This window comes from Carcharhinus amblyrhynchos, chromosome 10 (assembly GCF_965287045.1).
Source record: "Carcharhinus amblyrhynchos chromosome 10, sCarAmb.v2.hapA, whole genome shotgun sequence".
Classification (NCBI taxonomy): Eukaryota; Metazoa; Chordata; class Chondrichthyes; order Carcharhiniformes; family Carcharhinidae; genus Carcharhinus; species Carcharhinus amblyrhynchos.
This window is the reverse complement of record NC_137333.1, coordinates 50,275,918-50,297,108: the sequence shown is the minus strand read 5'-3', so window position 1 is coordinate 50,297,108 and position 21,191 is coordinate 50,275,918. Positions and strand designations below refer to the sequence as shown.

General features: G+C 42.5%; 1 protein-coding gene across 3 annotated transcripts in view; it reads left to right on the top strand.

Annotated features, from left to right (window-relative positions):
• tyr (tyrosinase) overlaps positions 1–17,678 on the top strand; it is a 43,100-nt gene extending 25,422 nt beyond the window's left edge. Inside the window, exons 4-6 of one of the 3 annotated variants that reach the window (XM_080197888.1) lie at positions 11,443–11,629; positions 14,624–14,635; positions 15,442–17,678. In XM_080197888.1, coding sequence (XP_080054014.1) covers positions 11,443–11,629; positions 14,624–14,635; positions 15,442–15,657 — 415 coding nt within the window. In that variant the 3' untranslated portion in view covers positions 15,658–17,678. Of the gene's footprint in view, positions 1–11,442; positions 11,630–12,926; positions 12,936–14,623; positions 14,636–15,424 lie in introns of all 3 variants that reach the window. The other 2 variants (XM_080197889.1, XM_080197887.1) reach the window with 2 other exon arrangements.
• The last annotated feature ends 3,513 nt before the right edge of the window (positions 17,679–21,191 follow it).

The window sequence follows — 21,191 nt, the reverse complement described above, 5'->3', positions numbered from 1 at the left end:
CAGGATTTTGATATAGTACTGGTGAAGCAATGGCGATATAGTTCTAAGTCAGGATGGTGTGTGGCCTGGAGAGGAACTTGTAGGTAGTGATGTTTCCATGCTATCCTTGTCCTATTAGGCAGTAGTGGTCCAGGGTTTGGAAGGTGCTGTTGGAGGAGTCCTGGGGAGTTCTTGCAGTGCAACTTATGGATGATACTTACAGTTGCCACTCTTCATCAATGGTGAAGAGAGTGAATATTTGTGGGTGGGGTAGCAATCAGCATTGTCCTGGACGGTGTTGAGCTTTTTGAGTATTGTTGAAGCTGCACTCATCCAGGCAAGTAGACAGTATTCCATCACACTCTTGACTTGTGCACTGTAGGACTGGTTTTGGCGAGTGAGATACCTGCTGCAGGATTCCTAGCCTCCAACTTGCTATTGTAGCTACAGTAATTAAATGGCTAGTCCAGTTCAGTTTCTGGTCAATGGTAATCTCCAGGATGTTGATAGGGGCGTAATGGTAATCAGCATTAGCATCAGCAATGGTAATGTCATTGAATGAAAAGGGGTGATGGTTAGATTCTCCCTTGCTGAAGATGATCATTGCTTGTCACTTGTGTGGTGTGAATGTTATTTGCCACTTGTCAGCCCAAGCCTGGATATTGTCTATGGCTAAATTTGAAAATAGGCTGTTTCAGTATTTATGGAATTGTCAAACAATTTGCGATCATCAGCAAACATCCTATTTCTGACCTTATGATGAAAGGGAGGTCAGTGATGAAGTGACGGAAGATGGTTGAGTCTAGGATACTACCCTGAGGAACACCCGCAGTGATGTCTTGAAGCTGAGATGATTGACCTGCAACATCCATAACCATCTTCCTTTGTGCCAAGCATGACCCCAAACACAGAGAGGTTTTCCCCTGGTCCCATTGACTCCAGTTTTGCAGGGACTCCTTGGTGCCATACACAGCCAAACGCAAACAAGGCATACATCAAGCCTTGATATCAAGGACAGTCCGCTGCACCTCACCTTTAGTGTTTGTTTTGTCACTGTTTAAATTAAGGCTGTAATGGGGGTTAGGTGCTGAGCGAGTCTGTCAGAACTCAAACTGAGTGTCAGTGAGCAGTTTATTGCTAAGCATAGCGTTGTAGATGACCCTGTCCATCACTGCCTCCAATGGAACTATTTCCTTCATTAGGTATGGAGAACAGAACCTTGCGCAGTATTTCTGGTGTGGCCTTACCAAAGCCCTATGTTGATTTCTCTGTTCTTGTACTCTAGTCCTCTTGCAATAAGGGCCAAAATGCTATTTGCCTTCCTAATTGCTTGCTGTACCTGCATGCTGGCTTTCTGCATTCCTTGTATGAATACATTCAAGCTTCCCTGAATTTAGCAACCTCTCATCTTTTAAAAGAAGATTCTTACTACTGAAGTGAATAGCTGATATTGTGGCACTGAGGCTAAAACTGCAGATGGTAGCAAACAACAATGCAGAGTCACGGTGGTCAACAGAGTGCAGGAAAAATACATTGTGCTAGAAAGAAAGAGTGAACTAAACACTTATGAGAATTGATGATATGGATGAATTAAATCATATAGGAACAACTGAAGGGTAGTACAGAGGCATACATCAAGTCCATAGACAAGAGAGGACTACATGATAGGAAAAAATATAGCGAGATTAGGATAGAAGTCAAAAGAAATTAGGAAGTCAAAAAAGTACTATCAAATTAAATTATTAAGGAACAAAATAAAATAGAAAATATTTTACAAGCATATCAATAAAATCAGGATGGGAAGAGAACTATTAAAAGCCAGACAGAGTAACACAACAGGTAATGATAGAGAAATGGCAGAGCATGAACATAAATTCTCATTGGAATTTATTGAGAAGAGAGCAGGTAGAAATGACATTGAACATTGAGATGAGTAATGAGATAAGTGCAAAAGGGATGCATGTAATTAACTAATCAAACTCAAGGAGGGTCCATTTGGACTGGGTTCATACATTTTAAAATAACCTAGAGAAGACTGAAGAGGCCTATTTAATCATTCATTAGAAAAAGGTGTAATGCCAGGGGACTAACTGTAGCTAACATAATTCCTATATTTATGAAGAGGAATGGAATATGCCAAGGGAATTATAGATCAGTCAGCTTAACTTTGGTGGTATGAAAAATAATAAGGGAATCAGGGATCACCTAGAAAAGAAGACTGAGATAATGAATTGTCAGTGTGGGTTTGAAAATGAACCTACCACGCATTAAGTTGATCTTTCTCCACACCCTAGCTGTAAGTGTAACACTACATTCTGCACTCTTGCCTTTCCCTCTCTATGTACGATATGTTTTGTCTGTATCACACACAAGAAACAATACTTTTCACTATATACTAATACATGTGATGATAATAAATCAAGTCAAAATCAAAAGGGAAAGTTTTCACCAACGTCATTGAATTTTCTGAAGGGACAACAGCAAGAGTTGACAGTGGTAATGTGGCAGAAATCTGGCTTTTCAAAATGCCTTCAGCATGACAAACCAATGAATAAGTCCGAGGACACGTGGCATAATGGATTCCTCACTGGCTTCAAGACAGGAAGCAGAGAGTGGAATAAACGGATACTTATTCAGAGTGGCAGTGGTGAAATGGTGTTCTACAAGGATCAATGCTGGAAACACAACTCTTCACGCTTCATATTGACAATTTGGAATCAAAAGCCCAATTACTGAATTTGCAGATGACACTAAATTAGAGGGATGGTACAAATGGAGAGGATTGCAACAGCTTCAGGAGGACATTAATAAATTTGCAGAATAGATAAAAGAAGTTAGATGTGAAGTTGCACATTTGGTTGGAAGAAGAGGGGGAACTTTTGATTGGGAAGCTGAGTCTAGGTGCAGAAAAGGAACAAAAGGATTGCAGAGTGCAATTATATAATTGAGAAAATCTCTTGAACACACTCTCCCCCCTTTCTGTCATTATTACAGATTATTTACAATATTACATACAGTTGCAGTGCCCCAACATCATCACTCTATAGTTTCTACACCTTTTTGTAATTTTCTTGCCAGTTTGCTCCTTTACATCTTTCCCACTAACCATTCAGTAAATTCAAATCCCACAGCAGCTTGAGAATTTAACTTCAATTTTAAAGATAAACCAAAAGAGAAGATATCTGGACTTCCCATGAAGTAGCTGAACAAACCATTCAATTGCATTAAATCATGATGAAGAATAAAAAGGTAGTGATCGAGAATAAGATCGACCATTATCTTTTCAAGGCATCCAGGAACAGGTAATAAATGCCAGGCTCAGAGATGTCCACACACCAAAAATGCATTTTAAAAAATTGCACTGGTCCTTTACAGACTTGGTGACAAACGCTCCATTGGATAGCATGTAGCCAGAGACTCACTGACATGGCAGCACACTTTCTGTTTAAAGGTACTGGTGGACAGAGCCTTGCTGTTCTCTCTGCTGCTTACAGACTGTGATGCTCTCTGCTGTATTAAAAAATTATTGTACTTGACTTGTGCCTTAATGAAAAGACAATTTTTGATTGTTTTGATATTATTAGAAAGTGAATTGTAGAAAACGCACAGATTTGGATACAGTCGTGTAGATTTCACTCATCTTTTCCAAAATATTAGACAGAATTTTACATTTCCCCAGATTGCAGGGTAGGGGTGGAGGGGGAGGGGGGTGGGGGATAACGTTTTGGATAACCTTCTCACCAGGCTCCTGCCTGCTCTGCGCTCTCTGCAATTTTACTCTAGGTTGGCGTGTCTTCTCCCAGTTGAGGGCTTTAGGCAGCCAGTTATTAATCACTCCCACTCAACCTCAAGTTTCAAGTTGACAGGAGCAGTTCAGGAGCAGAGGAAGAAGCAAAAAAAGTAACTCTGCAAAAGGCCTCGGGCTGGAAGCAAGGGGGTGCTTCCATCAGCAACCTCTTTTTAACATCGGGCATACTCCCACAATCGATACAACCACTGCAAGTGTTTCCCTCCCCTGTCCCCGGCTTCTTCACAACAATCCCCACACCCTCCTCCCCTCCCACCCACCCTCCTAGGCTGTACCTCCACACATTGCCCTGGAATCTCCATGCTTGTCTGACCCTGGACTTCCAGGACTGAGGGGGAATTTTGCCGCCTTCTCTGCCACGGAGGCTCACAGAATGGAATTCACTGTTGGCCTCAGGCAGGATTTTACAATCTTGCCTCAGCGAAGTTGTAAAATCCTGCCTTAGATTCTGGAGACCGCTTGCAGTCCCAATCCTGTCCACTGCAACTTTTGGCACAGCTGGGATTAAGGAGCTGTCCTATTTAAATTTAACCCTAAATTTGGCAATTTGGTTGCACGCCTCCTATCTCTCATGGTAGTGATGGTGACTAAAGTTTTGTGTTCATTTCACTGATATATTGAGCATGTTTAGCGTCTTTGAATGATCTCGATAATAGTTCTAAAACTATTTAGAAGTTATCATCTAAGGATCAGGCTCCTGATGTTTCACCAATTTTCACAACAGCCTTTCAATGGCCTGGCAATTCAAGCTTTATGCCTCGCAATGTGTAATAATAGGCATAGACCTGTAAGTTCAGCTTTCTAGGTTATAGTTTGTCAATCCACTCCAGATATTCTTACCACTCTGTAACATCAGTGGATTGCAGAGAGGAAGCCAATGATTTGTAATCCAAACATTCACCAGTCTTTGAGCCTTGGAGAAATTTGATCGCATTGTTTAAATAGCTGCAAATTCTAGCTTTTCGAAATGTGGCTGCTTGTTGATTTTATAAAGTATTACTGAGCAATTTCCTGCATCCATTCCTGCAGCTTGATGCTTTCAAAATTCACATTAACACTTGGAAAGGAATGTTATAATTAAAATGCAATCAGCATTTTAAAGAAGGCGGGATAGCAGATATATTTGTGAAACAAAGGGTGAATGTTCCTTGGAGTCTGGTTCAATCCTGAAAAGGATAATATTTTGGAATCAGGTGCTAGAAGACCAACACTCACCAGAGTGACATCCCACCATTTAATGGTCTGGAACCTGGAGCCTAGACAAACATCACTCTGATCTCATATAGTCTTTGCTGTCTAGCAGATGTTTCAGGAATCACTGAGCTCTGTTCCATGTTGGTGGAAAATGGGAATTACTATTGGGGCGATGTCTAACTGTACACATGGTTATGATGTCATGCTACAGGTTGCCATTAATTCCCAAGATCCCTGACTATTACTTGAAATATATTGGGGCCTAGTGGTATCATCGCTAGACTATTAATCCAGAAACTTAGCTCACATTCTGGGTACCCAGCTTTAAATACTGCCATGGCAGATGTTGGAATCTGAGTTCAATAAAAAAAATCTGGAATTATGAATCTACTGGTGAGCATAAAACCATTGTGAATTGTCGTAAAAATCCATCTGGTTCACTAAGGTCCTTTAGGGAAAGAAATCTGAAGACCTTACTTGCTCAGGCCTACATGCAGTTGATTCTCAACTGACCTCTGAAATGGCCTAGCAAGCAACTCAGTTCAAGGGCAAATAATGTGAGCGGCCAACCAGCAATGCCCATATCCCACAAATAAATTTTTAGAAATCCATATTCATGTCGGAGAGACATTTTATGGACGCTGTTGAAATATGCACCGAGTTGGGTTGACTCCAATAATGCAGGTCACCCTTAAAACCTATAGCAGCCACATAGACTAGTCTCCAGTGCAGCAACGTTAGGAGAATAAACCAAATTACTAAAGCTATTCTCATGAGGCCGTATCATATGATCCTCCGATGCAAATCTAACTTATGCATTGCTAACCAACACGTCTTTCCACATGTCACTGCTGTGGACAGAAAGGTGACTCAACGTATGCAGCTTGTGCGAGATTCATGGTGGGAGACAATTGAAGAGCAGGCCATCTGTTACACTTAAATAATCATGGAGCATTGCATCAGATAGAAGAGCCATTCACCAAATGAAAATTTCAGAGAAGCAAAATATATTTACAGAGGTGCAAAATATATACAGTGATGAAACCCCTGCCTGCTGTGCCCCTGCCTCCTGTGCCCCTACCTGCTGAACCCATGTCTGTTCTTGCCCTTGTCTGCTGTACCCCTGCCTGCTGTACCCCTCCCTATTGTACCCCTGCCTGCTGTACCCCTGCTTGCTGTGCCTCTGCCTGTTGTACCCCTATATGTTCTTACCCTTATCTGCTGTACCCCTGCCTGTTGTACCCCTGTCTGCTGTACTCCTGCCTGTCTGTGGAGCTCCAACATTTCTCTGAGGGCCAATTCCAGAGACTCATCATCTGATTTCCACTCAGCGGGAGCCTGGCCTCTAGCGGTCCTCCAAGTGTCGGAGACCTCGGCTGTCACTGCCTCCACCTGCTGTGGACAGATTTCAGTGATGTGCTCACCAGATGGTGACCGCAAGACCTGCAGCAAAACACAGTCACTGTGTTCACAGAGGCTGCAGATGAATACGGTGAGAGCTCTACATCTAATGGGCGCTCAGGGCCTGGTGGCTAGGGCCGAGGGGCTGGCTGGTGATGTGTCGTCTCCTTTCCTTGCTGTTAGCTGTAATAGAAAGGAAGTAATTAGTGATTGGCTGGATAGTCACCACATTGAAGAGCACTCACAGTTTTGGTGGGTGGGTGATGACCAGTGGATGGACAGTTGGATGGACTCACTGGTTGTTAGCTCAGGAATGGTTCCTATCCTCAGCTCTGCTGCCTGCTCTTCAAATGGGGTGAGTAAACTAAGCGCCAGGATCATTCCTCCAGTCTGGGATCTCTCTGCTAGTGTGGACAATCTTTTCTTGCATAAAGAATATGTGAAGATATGATGACCCAATGAGAGTGTGAGTTGAGATTGAGAAGACTTACCTTGATGGAGCAGATGAGATGATTCATTCTTTGTTGGCACTGGATAGCAGTCCTGTTTTGAGGACAGTAAGTGCTGACTGGTCTGGCAACAAGCATCTAAGCCTTGGTGGTGAGCTTCGTGGACCACCTGCACCCATCACAAAGGGTAAAAGATCTCCACAACTGCATGGAAGAGTGCCACCAGCACTTTGTCATTGAACTTGGGGAATAGCATTTGTGTCTTCTGAGGGCCATCACACATCATGGGCAGTCCCGGGCTGCAGAGAGCGAATCTGTTTGTAGGTGCCATTTAAACAGAGACATGAAACTAGAAGCAGGAGTAGACCATTTGGCCCTTTGAACCTGCTCCGTCATTCATTTTGATCATGGCTGATCATCAAATTCAATATCCTGATCCCATATTTGCCCCATATCTCTCGATCCCTTTAGCCCATGACCTACATCCAATTTTTTCTTAAAGCACACAATGCTTTGGCCTCAACTACTTTCTGCGGTAGTGAATTCTACAGATTCACCATTCTCTGGGAGAAGAAGTTTCTCCTCACCTGAGCCCTAAAAGGTTTATCCCTTATCCTCAAACTATGACCTCTAGTTCTGGCCTCCCTCACCATCGGGGAACATTCTTTCTGGATCTACTCTGTCTAATCCTGTTAGAATTTTACAAGTTTCCATAAGATCTCCTCTCATTCTTCTAAACTCCAGTAAATATCACCTTAATCGACTTAATCTCTCCAGTCCCATCGAAGACAATGGCTGTTTGTGTTTTTCACCATATTTGCCATCAGGGAAACACCATGGAGGGGCGCAGTGATGGCCTTCAATGGGAACAGAAGATCCCTCCAGCAGGAAGAGCAGGAATCCTGCCCTTAGTGTATTAGGATGCTTATCGGTGCAAAAAGTTGAATCACACAGCAAATTTTAGCATAGGTCCAAAAATGTCAAATTCATACAGAAAAGTGAAAGCATAGCGAAAAAGACTGGAAAAATATGCAAGGAAAAGAATCAAAATACTGGGGAAAGGTTCAAAATCCAAATATCAATTGTGGTAAGAGCCCAATTGCCCTTCTGAAACATTAGTCTTATACCATGAGAGGTCACTTAACTTTAATAATTTACAAATCCATCATTGCACAAATTATATTTTGGTACATTCAATTATAGTTTCTCCCCATGATGCAACCTATTAAGATTGGGCATAGCTGCAGCTTGAGACATGAAAAATTCAATTCCTGCTGCACTTCTCTATGTCCTTTCACTGTGTCATAAAATCATAGAATCCCTGCAATACAGAAGGAGACCATTCAGCCCATCGAGTCTGCACCAACCACGATCCCACCCAGCCCCTATCTCCATAGACCTACCTATTTACCCTACTAATCTCCTTACATAAGGGGCAATTTAGCATGACTAATCAACCTAACTTGCACATCTTTGGAGTGTGGGAGGAAACTGGAGCACCCAAAGGAAACCCACGCAGACATGGGGAGAATGTGCAAACTCCACACAGACAGCCACCCAAGCCGAGAATCAAACCCAGGTCCTGGGCGCTATGAGGCAGCAGTACTAACCACTGTGCCACCGTGCCACCGGCGTTGTATGTTAGGTTTCATTTACATAAAAGAAAAATATTAATTCTGGGAAGTGATCATTTAACATGAATCAAAATCTGGAAATTCTATGCAATGTAAAATAACATCACTTATTTAGTGGCATTGAGGCAGTTAGGGCTAATTTGTATGTTCACTACTAAATTACCCACCTATTTTTCTGTGCCAATTTTTTGAAATAGCTTTTCTGAATTCAGCAGACACGGACACTGAATGAGGAGAATGTCATGCAACTCAAATGGATTTCAATGTATGAGCTTCTCAAAGAGGTGGTGTTGCTAGCTTTATTTGCACGTGGAATCATTTATATGTGAAAGATGAACAGATGAATCAGACTTCTCTGTCTCAGATGTGTAAGAATCTGCAGACGATTTATGACTTGAGGGATCACTATTCAGAATAAACTGGGCAAGTGAAATAAAGGGATGAATGGAGATGGTTGTGTCTCTCTGCAATGAGCTAATATGCTCTGGCTTAAGTTTTCCCTTGGCTATCCTGCTGCACAACAAGGATGAATTGAATCTCAGTTTTAACAATCACATGCAGAAATGCTATAGGTGAAAGATTTCCCTTCATTGGGAATTGTGAGTATTGTAACAGGAAGGACCCATTTTACGTTCATACTGACCTATTCATACACTAGAATAACTTCATCTGCTTTAAGATATCATCTATGTAAAACTGGAGCTGCTACAGAAGAGGCAAAGGTGAAATCTAAAATTTCAGGCTCTCTGCTAATCTGATGGTGTCCCCTAGATACAATACTGAAGCTGGATAGGGGATTCTATTTGTAAGTAACTTTTTAAATGTCGTGTTAACAATCAAACTAATGGGATGAACTCTGCTTTAAATATTAAGATATTTAAAGTTTTCTGAACTATAAATATAACACAAGGCTTCACTGTAGATTTTTGTTGAGAATAAGTCAATGAAACAATAATACAAGAAATAAATCGTATTTATATAGTGCCCTTTCCAATCCTTACGGCCAAAGAATTAGTTGCTATTATAATGTAGGGGCAAGTGGCAGTCAAATAGACCACACAAACACCAATGAGACAAACAAGCTGATAATCTGTTAAAGCAGTGATCATTAAGGGCACAATGAGAAGACTCCTTAAAATCATTCCCATTAGATCCTCTGAGAGGGGAGACAGAATTTCATTTAACATCTCATCTAAATGATGGCACCTCCAACAATGCCAGTCTAGATTACAATCTACAGGAACCCATGAATCCACCACCTTCTTACTTGGAGGTATGGGTGCACCCACTCAGCCAAAGATTAGAGGTGGAATTCTCAATTTCACGTACTATGTGCCATGACGGACGTGAAAAATTGTGATTTTCCCACTGGCCGCAATGGCAGGATTTCAGAGGGTATAGTACCCTGAATTGGATTGAATTGTACCCTCCTCTGATTCATCCACTGTGCCATGACCTCACCACTGCCTTGCCTTGGGTGCCATATTTAAAGCTGGCCTGTGCTATGGCCTCTTCCTCTGCAGCCTCAGCTTCATTGACTTCACCGCCCTCATCCCTTCAATGTCCTCCTCATAGGAGGAGATCTGCAGCTGTAACATCCTGGAATCTAGCAGCTCCTCCCCGCTTTGCACTGCCAGGTTGTGAAGTGCTCAGTAAATAACAGTGATCCATGAGACCCTCAAGGGAGTGTACAGCAGTGACCTGCCAGATCTGTCCAGGCAATGGAATCACATTTTTAAAACACCTGTGATGTGCTCCACCAATATTCAGACAGCAGCATGAGCATCATTGTACCTTCTCTGGGTTACAGTTTGTGGCATTGGATGGGTGCCATCAGTCATACCTTTCTTGTTCCTCAGGAGCCAATCCTAGATGCTGGACTGTCCCTTCAAGATATCCAGGATCTGTGATCTGCTTTAGATAAAGGCATCATGGAGACTTCCACTGCCTTCCTCTCAGGGAATTTAATGGAAATGCTTCCAGGGCAATAGTCTTGTGCAAACCTGCAGAATTTGCTATTTGTGGCCAGCTGCCAGGGAGATCATAGAGTGACATGGGGACAGTTGATGGCTTCCTACGTCTGTGGGAACCTGGAAATAGCTGCAAAGCCCAGAGCCTTTGTGTCCTGGCTTGCTTGATATCACATGAAGTGCATGTTATTGTGGGCCTTGGCAAAGAGAGTGCCTGTTACCTCCTGCATGCATTTACACATGGAACCATTGATGTAGAACTTCAGGGCGGTGGTGACTTTCAGAGCTACTGGCAATGGATGTCTGCCCAGTCCCCATGGCGCCAAGTCCTGGAGAATGTGCTCTATGTGAGCCACTAGATCCCTGGATATGTGGCGGCCACAGCAACATCGTCACTCACTCATCTGCAGGAAAGACATGCATTTCCTGTATATCCTGGGTCTTGCAAGGTGCCTATGAATGATATTTGCATGATCCTCAAAATTGGTGCGTATATGGGTCTAGCTACCCCTTGCTCCCGAGGGTGAATATCCTGCCTTTGGCTGTTGTCATCTTCTCCTCCCCTCTTGACTGCATGTAATAATGTTGATTGCAATCAATACAACATCTATCTTACTGATGGGCACCTCCCTGTTGCAGACATGAGGGAATACATGAGTCAGCATGAGCCTCTAAGGTCCTATTTTCTTCCATGATGACTAAGGAGTCACTGGTAGACAAAGGGATTGTGTCAGATTTAAATTTATACTAAAGGTGTTCCCAACATTGTACAGCCGAAAAAGAGGCCCATCATTGGAGGCTTGATGGCACAATTGCAAACTGATTTCATAATGGTATAAAATCGATAGCCATGCTCTCATGCTATTCTTCAATCCACAATGACGACAGCCACCTTGGGGCAGCAAAAAGTTCTGCCTTAGGTATTGAGGGCGAATCTGATTGTGATCCAACTAAACTTTCAGTATTAGAATCCTAATACGGTTTCTATTTTGTTTCGCCAACTGCAGCATATATGAACGATGGTTACGGAAACACATGCCCCATCAGACAATCTTTCCAGCAACTAACACACCAATAGGCCACAACCGTGACTATTACATGGTGCCTTTCATTCCAATCTACAGAAATATTGATTTTTTTATTTCTACAAGAGAGCTTGGATATGATTACGATTACTTGGTTGAATCAGGTAAGGTGCATTTCCTTAAATAGTTCTCGATATAATACCAATTATTGTTTGTAAGATTAAAATATGTACATTCAAACTATGAAATGAATTCAGTGACTCAGTACACCCCTGGGGGAAATATCTCTTGTACTTACACACATATCTATGTACCCACATGCTTTATACCAATGAATTATTTTTGAAATGTAGTCAATGTTGTTTCTAACGCAAATGCAGTTGTCAATGTTGCAAACTTTCGCAAACAGCATTGAGATGAATAACCAATCAATCTGTTTATCTGATGTGGCTGGTTGAGGAATAAACATTAGCCAGGACATCAGGAGAAGATCTCTAAATTGATTGAATCAAATGTATGATGTGCACGTGAAGGAATGGGTTTAGTGCCTTGAAAGTTAATGCGCAGATTTGGACTCTGGGACAGAAACGGAGGCAGAAGGACGCATAGATAATTGCACTGCTGGCCAGTGTGCAGTTTTCTGGAAGCATCCTATCCAGAACCATTTTCCTGCCTGGGGCCATTTTCCTGCATGCCAGATCAGGCATGCAATGCCTATCTGCCCATGATGATCGCTTAGATAATTAAAAGGCCAATTATGACCAGAGGCTGACTGGAATTTTCCATTTGGTTTACTGATCTCCTTGTACCATAGGTGCCTGGAAATAGCCTCCCAACTGTTGAGTTTGAGACAGCCTTCATACTGTCTCTCTCCCCTCCAGGTCCCACTTCTGAGTTACTATTGTGGTTCCAGTGGGAGAGATCTCCTGTACAGTGGTGATCTACAGTTATGACCAATCATTTTTACTCAGAAGTTTTATAAGTTCAAAACTCGAAACCCTGCCCATGCTCCCCGAAAGCTGCAATGCAGCATCATAGAATCCCTACTGTGTAGAAAGAGGCTATCCGGCCCATCAATCTGCACCAACTCACTGAAAGGGCATCCCACCAAGGCTCTCACCCCTATCCCTATAAACCTATGCATTTACCATGGCTAATACACCTAACCTATACATTCTTGGACACTTAAGGGATAATATAGCAATCCATCTAACTCTCACATCTTTGGAGTGTGGGAGGAAACCAGAGCACCTGGAGGAAACCCATGCAGACAAAAGGAGAATGAGCAAACTGCACACAGATAATCATCCAAGGCCAGAGTTGAACCGAGGTCCCTGGCACTGTGAGGCAGCAGTGCTAACCATTGTGCCACATACTGCCCTAGAGTATCATTATATGCCATGAGGCTTCAACACAGGATTTGCTAATTTTCAATCTATGTTACACGACTGAAACAAACTGATGAGCAGCTAGAAGTGGTAAATGGATTATCTCTCAGGGGAACATCACTTCTTTTACAGCGTCACCTCTTTAAAATATTTATGTAAATATTTTATACGGCCTGGGAAGTCATTGCAACCATAGCTATTACATCTGTAGTTATTATCACCTGTCGGCTTAGCACAAGGAGGTATTGAAACACTTCCATCCACTAGGCAGGCACAGATGCCCTGTAGACAGCCACTACACTTCCATCTTTCACTGGGGAGAACCTTAAAAAGCACACAGTTCAGAAGTAAAAGACACACAACTGTTACTAAGCAGAAGTAGTAGGGTTTATTTAGAAACTTAGAGAAATAGATGAAGGTCATATTGTCCACAACCTGTTTTGCCATTCAATAAGATGATAAATAATCTGTGACCTAACTCCATCCACCTACTGTTACCCCATATCCTTAACCGAAATCTTCAAATATTAATCTCAGATTTAAAATTAACAGTTGACCTCATACATTGCTGATTGTGGAAGAAGGTTCCAAAAGCTCACCACCTTTTGTGTGTAGAAATGTTTCCTAAATTCACTCCTGCAAAGTTTAGCTATAACCTTTAGGCTACGTCCCTGAGTTCTAGGTTTGATCCTCAAAGAGCAGAGAAGTTTCTTTCTGTCCGTTCTATCAGTTCCCCATAATATCTTTAAAACTGCAAATACATCAACCTTAACATTCAGATTTTCAGGGCATACGACCCAACTTTGTGTAAAAGCAAAATATTGCAGATGCTGCAGGTCTTAAATAAAAATAGAAAACACAGGAAAAACGCAGCAGGTCTGGCAGCATCTATGGAGAGAGAAACAGAGTTGACAATTCAAGTCTGTATAACTCTTCTTCTGAGTCTGCTTTGTGAACTTGGTCGGCTTTGTCTATTTTTCTTCCACTTTGTGTAACTGCTCCTCATACTTAAATTCTTAGGGGCCATAAAATTACGTAAAATGAGTTCATAAATATGTTCTTGCTGCTCCTTGCTTGGTGTACTGATGACACTAAGATGGCTGGATTGGCGGGCAGTGAGGAGCAGTGTCTGGCAATACAATGGGATATTGATAGGCTGGTATATTGGGCAGATACATAGCAAATGGAGTTTAATCCAGATAAATGTGAGGTGATGCATTTTGGCCGGAATAATGTAGGGGGGAGTTATATGATAAAGGGTAAGCCCATAAGGAGTATAGAAATGCAGCGAGACCTGGGGGTGCAAGTGCACAAGTCTTTGAAGGTGGCAGTACAAGTGGAGAGTGTGGTGAAGAAAGCCTGTGGTATGTTAGCCTTTATAGGAAGGGGTATAGAAAAGAAGAGCTGGAGTCTAATGTTGCAGTTGTATAGAACGTAGGTTAGGCCGCATTTAGAGTACTGTGTCCAATTCTGGTCGCCTTACTACCGGAAGGATGTGAAGACTCTGGAGAGAGTGCAGAGGAGGTTTACCAGGATGTTGCCTGGTATGGGAGGACTGGGTTATAAGGAAAGATTGAGCAAATTTGGGCTGTTTTCCCTTGAAAGACGGTGACTGAGGGGGGATCTAATAGAGGTATATAGGATTATGAAGGGTATAGATAGAGTAAACAGAGGTAAGCTATTTCCTATGTTAGAGACACACAGTACGAGGGGCCACGGGCTTAAGGTGAGGGGGGAGAGGTATAACACATATTAGAGGGAGGATTTTCATACAGAGGGTAGTGGGGGTATGGAATGCTACGCCAAGTAAAGTGGTGGAGGCAGGCACGCTGGAGTTGTCTAAGAGTAACTTAGACAGGCATATGAGTGGGTTGGAGATGGAAGGATATAGGAGATTGTTTTAGATAAAGTTCATTAGCAGGGGGACGTCCCTGGTAACGTAAAAGGATATGGTATGATAATAATGTTTTTTCTCTTTTAATTCACAGGTTTTAAGTCAGTCCGCCTTGTTGTCCAACGAGGGGCGTACACACAATGGGTCGTACTTGGGCTGCTCTTGAATGTTCGAGATTGGCCTAGTACTTCATGTCGTTAGTGTGTGCTTAAACTGGACCAGATGCTGGGCAACACGACAGCTCAGTGACTATCACTGTTTGCTGTGCAGACACGTGGATTTGGGCCAGAGTCTGTGGGAGTTTGCGCATTCTCCCTGTGCTTGCGTGGGTTTTCTCCAGACGCTCTGGTTTCCTCCCACACCCCAAAGATGTGCTATTAGGCTGATTGGAAGTAATAAATTGTCCCTAAATTAGTTTCCCTCAATCTGGATTGCCATAAAAACAATAGATAGGGGTCATGGGTGGAGGGGGGACTGGTAATATTAAAATGGCAGCGCAGGCTCGTTGGGCCAAAGGGTCTGTTTCCCGGGCTGTTTTTGTTCTTTGTTCAATGTAATTCCAGAGTAATTTACTATAAATTCTTCTGTCCTGGAAACAACAGACGTGCCAGAGCTGCTTTCAATCTATGTCTGCTGTTGATATTTTTTAACATATTCCTTTCTTCTCTCTTGTATTTTTCAGTACCGCCTTCAATCCAGGAAATCCTTGCTCCCTATCTACAGGAAGCCAAGCAGATCTGGCCTTGGTTGCTGGGTGCTGCAGTGTTTGGCTGCTTGGTGACAGCACTATTTAATTATATTGTTACACAGGTCTGTCAGACGAGGAAGAAGCGAAACTCCACCTTTGAAGAGAGGCAGCCTCTGCTAAGTGGCCGTGACGAGGACCAAGGCGTAACCTACCAAACAGCTATGTGAATGGTTGGTTCAAAACTCGATTGCTGATGCGCAAAGAAATGCTAACACATGAATTGACAACTATAACCTATCTGATGCTGCCGAAAGAAAAGAAATCTGTATAACACAGTGACCTCCTACCCTAGACACTATCAGATTAAAGTACAAGATACAAACTTTGTCTGATATTGAGAACTTTCTGAAACAAATAGGAACAACCTCAACAAAATAGCCCCTTATTTATCCTTCCCACTGGCCGGAATTTTACCAGCAAGCCTGCCCTGGAATTGGGGCTTGCAGAATGTCCTTGGGTGGGATTTTATGAGCCTCGCCTAAGCGAGGTTGTAAAATACTGGCTACTATATCTGTCTCTTGTTCAACTCTTTCTCTCAGCGGCAAATCTAATGACATCTGCCATTAGCTGGACTTGCCTTTGCACAGTTCGGTTTTATAGACTTTCACATGAATTGGTATTGGTATTTCTCACTCAAAGAAAGTTATATATTGGATACTTTGCATTTGTGTAATTAAAAGTTGCGGACATTTTCGGAGTACAATTGTGAGGAGGAATTGCCAGCTACTTACAACTGATTAAAAATTAAGATCAACTAATTAGAACCTGTTTGGTTCCCTGAAGCAAAGATATAATTGGATTCACTGAGAAGCAAGCCAACCAAACTTGTTCTTGCAGATAGGAGGATTCCAGGGCAAATTAGATATACAAAGTGCACAAAGGAGTATTTGCAAATTGGAAGTATAAAATGGAAATTTAACTCTATTTCTGGCATTCTGACAGAATATAAAATGAATCACAGAGTACTACACTGCAGAAGAGCTCTTCAGTCCATTGAGTCCGTACTACTGTGTGAAAGGCCCTGACCTGTCCACCTAATCCTGCTTGCCAGCATGTTATGGCATGTCAAGTACTTATCTAGGTACTTTTTAAAGGATGCGTGGCATCCTGCCTCCACCACCTTCCCAGGCAGAGCATTCCACACCATCACCATCCTCTGGTTAAAAAGGTTTTTCCTCAAATCACCCCTAACCCTCAGTTTTAACTTGTGTCCCCTCGTAACTGACCCTTCAACTAAGGGGAATATCCGGTCCCTATCCATCCTATCCATGTCCTCGTAATCTTGAACATCTCAATCAGGTCATCTCTCAGTCTTCTCTACTCTAGAGAAAACAACTCAATGTTGGATATTAAAATAATTCTTCAAAGTGGTATAGAATTATATCATTTCTAAGCATTAAAGGCTTCAAGGAATTGGAGAGCCCCAAAATCTGATTCAGGAACAAGGTTACCCCCTGTTCATTCAAACTTCATGCTGCTTATTATTCAAATGTTTCTGGAATACAACCCAGCCCAGCGCAGTGTTGCAAGGCTGCATGTCTCATGCGAGCGAGCACCACTATGGTAGAGGTGGGATAAAGATGTCATAGTCCCAGATGACCCTTTGAGGGGGAGAGCTGACTAGTGTTAATTTAACCTGTAGATCACCACATTTCAGGAGAGGGGCAAGGTTGAGAAGGCAGGACTTTCAGTCAACTTTCATCATGGATGGAGATACCGGTGCTCACAGCAGCTTGCAGGATCTCCAGCAACCTGCACTCGAGGGGAAATTGCTCAGTTGCTACCTCAGGGGAGTGCCATGCTATTCTCTCTCAGAATGACAACATTGGCTCTCCCATCACTGACACTCCACTAGCGCATCTGCTGCTGCCTGTTAACCAGTCTAGACAGCCTTTCATCCATGCATAGTTGGTCCAGTCTGAAGATGCTCCTTCTAGGGGCAGGTTGCCAGGTCCAAAGTCATTTGCCATCTCCCCCAGTGAAGATTAGAAACCTTCCACAGGCAGGCAGCACTCACTGGGGAAGCACCATTTTAATTACCCTGATATCCACACTCCTCTCATTCGATCATCTTGCACTTTCCCAATTATAATTATTGCATCACTGGTAAGTATGCCTTCAGTGGCCTAGGCTCCAAGTTCTGGTATTCCTTCCCTACACTTCTCGACTGCACCTTTTTGCTTTCAGGCATTTCAATATGAACTGCCTTGGAACATTTCATTAAGTTAGTGGAAGTATAAATGTCTTTATTGTTAGCACACTCTAAATATGGCACTGTAGATTCCTGTTACTTAATATGCAGGAATTGCCAGAATGAGTGAACAGTAAATAGGTTATCTCAAAGTAGCCCATAACTATATTGCATTCTTAGAATCATAGAATCCCTACAGAACAAGAGACCATTCAGCCCATCAAGTCAGTACCAACCAAAATCCCACCCAACCCCTTTTCCCGTAACCCCACATACTTACCCTATTAATTCCCCTGACATTAGGGTTAATTTATCACGGCCAATCAACCTAACTCGCAAATCTTTGGAGTACGGGAGGAAACTGAAGCATTCAGAAGAAACCCACGCAGACATGGGGAAAACATGCAAGCTCCACATAGACAGTGACCTGAGCCCTGAATTGAACCTGAGTCCCTGGCGCTGTGAGACAGCAATGCTAACCACTGTGCCATCCATTCTTCATACATAAATAGAACAGAAGGTTCTGCAAAGGCAGCGCTATGTAGCACTGGGAAATACTCTCACTCATAGAAACAATAACATATCCACCATATCAATCCTTAATTGGCAAGAAGATTATGGTTGTGAATACAAGTTATGAAATGTGCATTTTTCAAAAACAATCATTCCATTGCTACTATGAAAGGAACACCCATACCTTAAAATACACATGACCTTTGTGCTTTTTTGATGTATGTATTTGTCACTCAGATGTTACTTTGGATAAAGCAACAGGGATTTGGTCACCAAACAAATTTAAGAGTGTGCGGACTTCTAACGAACCATAGGAATTCAGTGTTTTGATTTTTCAATGTTTGTGTACTCATTTGAATGCAAGTGCCAAGCCTAAACCATCGCGGCCTAGTTCTTTAATATCACTGGCTCAAAATTCTACAATTCCTGCATAGCACCTTGTGGAGCACCATCAGCAGCCTAAGCTGAAGGCTCACTGCCAGTTTGAGGCAACTAAAGACAGGCAATATAGAGTGCTTTGCATCACCCACTTCTTCAAAATGGGTATCTCCAAAATATTTAGCAGAAATCATTTTGAAAAGAAAGGTGATTTGACACATTCCTTTTTTGACCTTGGTATGTTGCAGCTTAGGTATGAACAGCTTAGGTTAACAGCAATGAAGCAGCTTACTGTAAGTATCCCAGGAGGAACTAAAAGGGAGGAAAAAAGCACATTTACTAGTGTGTTTACTAATTTTGTTTTGGATATGTGTACACATTTTCTCCCTTTATGAATGGAAGCATGGGGTAGGTGGCTTTCTCCAAGATCACTCATCAGGCCACTGCTGAAGGTCTCACAAGAGCTGTGGAAGAGTAAGTAAAAGAGTTCCCATCTGTTTTTTCCCATCGCCTTCTTTGATGATGCGGTTAGCCTCCAACTGGTTTCCCCTTCACATGTACTGTAATCCAGTCTATGTTTTACTCCATTGCTGTGTTGGTGCTATCACAATATACTGGCAGCTTACGTTTCAAGTCTTGGTATCAAGAATTTGTATCGTCTCATATGTCAGTGTACACTTCTTACTGATTGAATTAAAGTTTATTGATGCATTCTTTAAGCAAGTGGCCTCATAATTCAATGTCTCCATCTTGTTTATTTGTGAATGGTCATTTCTGACAATGCTTTTGTATAATTATGCTAAAATTATAATGATAGATTTCCTTTTACACCTTTCAATGATCAATTTTTGATCAGATGCCTCAGAGATGGAGAACCAACATGTAACTGAAGACAAGACATTGTCAAGCAATAAAATCAATATTTACAAATGTATTTCCCTGCCAAATTCATGAATTCAGACAAATTAAATAAAATGTAATCATACTTCTCTCTCAATCCAGTGTAGTTTTGGAAAACACACTTCTGAGAAATCTAGAGAATCTCTTCTGGAAGGGTTGGTCCATATGACATTTGTTGTTTGTAAATCCATGTACTCATCTGGGTGGATTTTTAAAAATAACTTGGATAAAAGACTAGAGCAGAAATAAAATTCAACACTGAGATACATGAAACAATATTATGGCAGGTGACTCAAAGTTTAATCAAATTGGTAGGTTTTAAGGTGCATCTTAAAGGAAGAACAAAAGACAGAGAGATTTAGGGATGGGATTCCACAATGAGAGATCTTGTGGTGCAATGGGTTGTGGCCCTGCCTCTGAGCCAGAAGCTCCGGGTTCAAAGGGTGGGGCATATGGGGGCAATCAGTAGGGGTGGGAGTCCCGCTGCCACTTTGCATTGAGATCGATGGAGATGGCTGGGAGGCCAGCAATTGGGGCAGACTGCAGCTAGGGTTATGCTGGGACTATGGGGATCTGTTGGGGGGGGTGAGGGTCTGCCAGAGGGGGGAGGGGTTGGCACAGTGGGGGGTGGTGGGGCTGGAGATCGGGGCGGTCCACGATGGGGGGAATGCCAAGAATGGTCAGGGGGCCGCAATCAAGCCATGGGGGATTGGGAAGGCAGCACTGTGGGGGTCCCAGGCTGGCCCGCGGTCAAGCTGGCCAACAAACGGGAGGCTGATAGTTTGGGGCCACTGCGTATGTGCAGAGGCCCGCTCATTTCAGCCTCCCGGACGGGAGTAGGCTGCGCTCCCTGAAATTTAATGATATTCACACTGGTGGGCTCTGCCGTGCAGAGTGTGGGAGATTCTAGTGTGAATTCCCACTGAAAAAACCAGCATGAATTACTCCAGTTTGCCTGCAAATTCAACATTTAGAATTTTTTTGGAAGAATTCCACCCGTTATCTTTAAAAATAATACACAATTGGAGGGAGAGCAATGTAACTTATCTTTTAAGATTGTTAATGGTTGATCCAGTTTCTTGACTGCAAATACCTAAACAAAAATGCATCTGGCTTCCACTTGATATTCCCTTCAATCACATTTACTGTATGCTGCAATATGCTGTAGGGATGTGATGAATCACCACATACAGTCAGTTTACAGTTCAAGTTCTGTTATAATTTTTATGGTTTCATATAGCAGTGTACACGTTAATCTGGTTTGATAAACTATTCTTCACAGCGTTCCCGAGGCAACATGCCTATAGCAAGCTACAGCTCAATCTTTTTTTAAACTGCAATGTCTGGCTTATGATGTGGTTTCTAATAATCATTACACTTGTGCCTATACTTCAGAAGCCCAACATCGACAGTAAAGCATGATTGTCATCTTGCAACTGTGAAATATGCTACATAAATGCTTTATTCTCATGGTATTGTGGGCTAGGATTTTCCTACTGAGGGTGGATGAATTGGAAAATCTCCTAACTTGACAGACCAGACTGGATTTGAAACACCCAGATTTTGGAACACAAGTGCAGGATAAAATCCAGCCTGCCAACCCCAGAAGCAGATCTTAGACAGCAAGGGGATGGACTGGTTGTAAAAAGTCCACCTCGGTTCTTCATTTCAATTGCAAAAGCAGTTAGACCCTCTAGCACTTATACCCCCAATCCACTC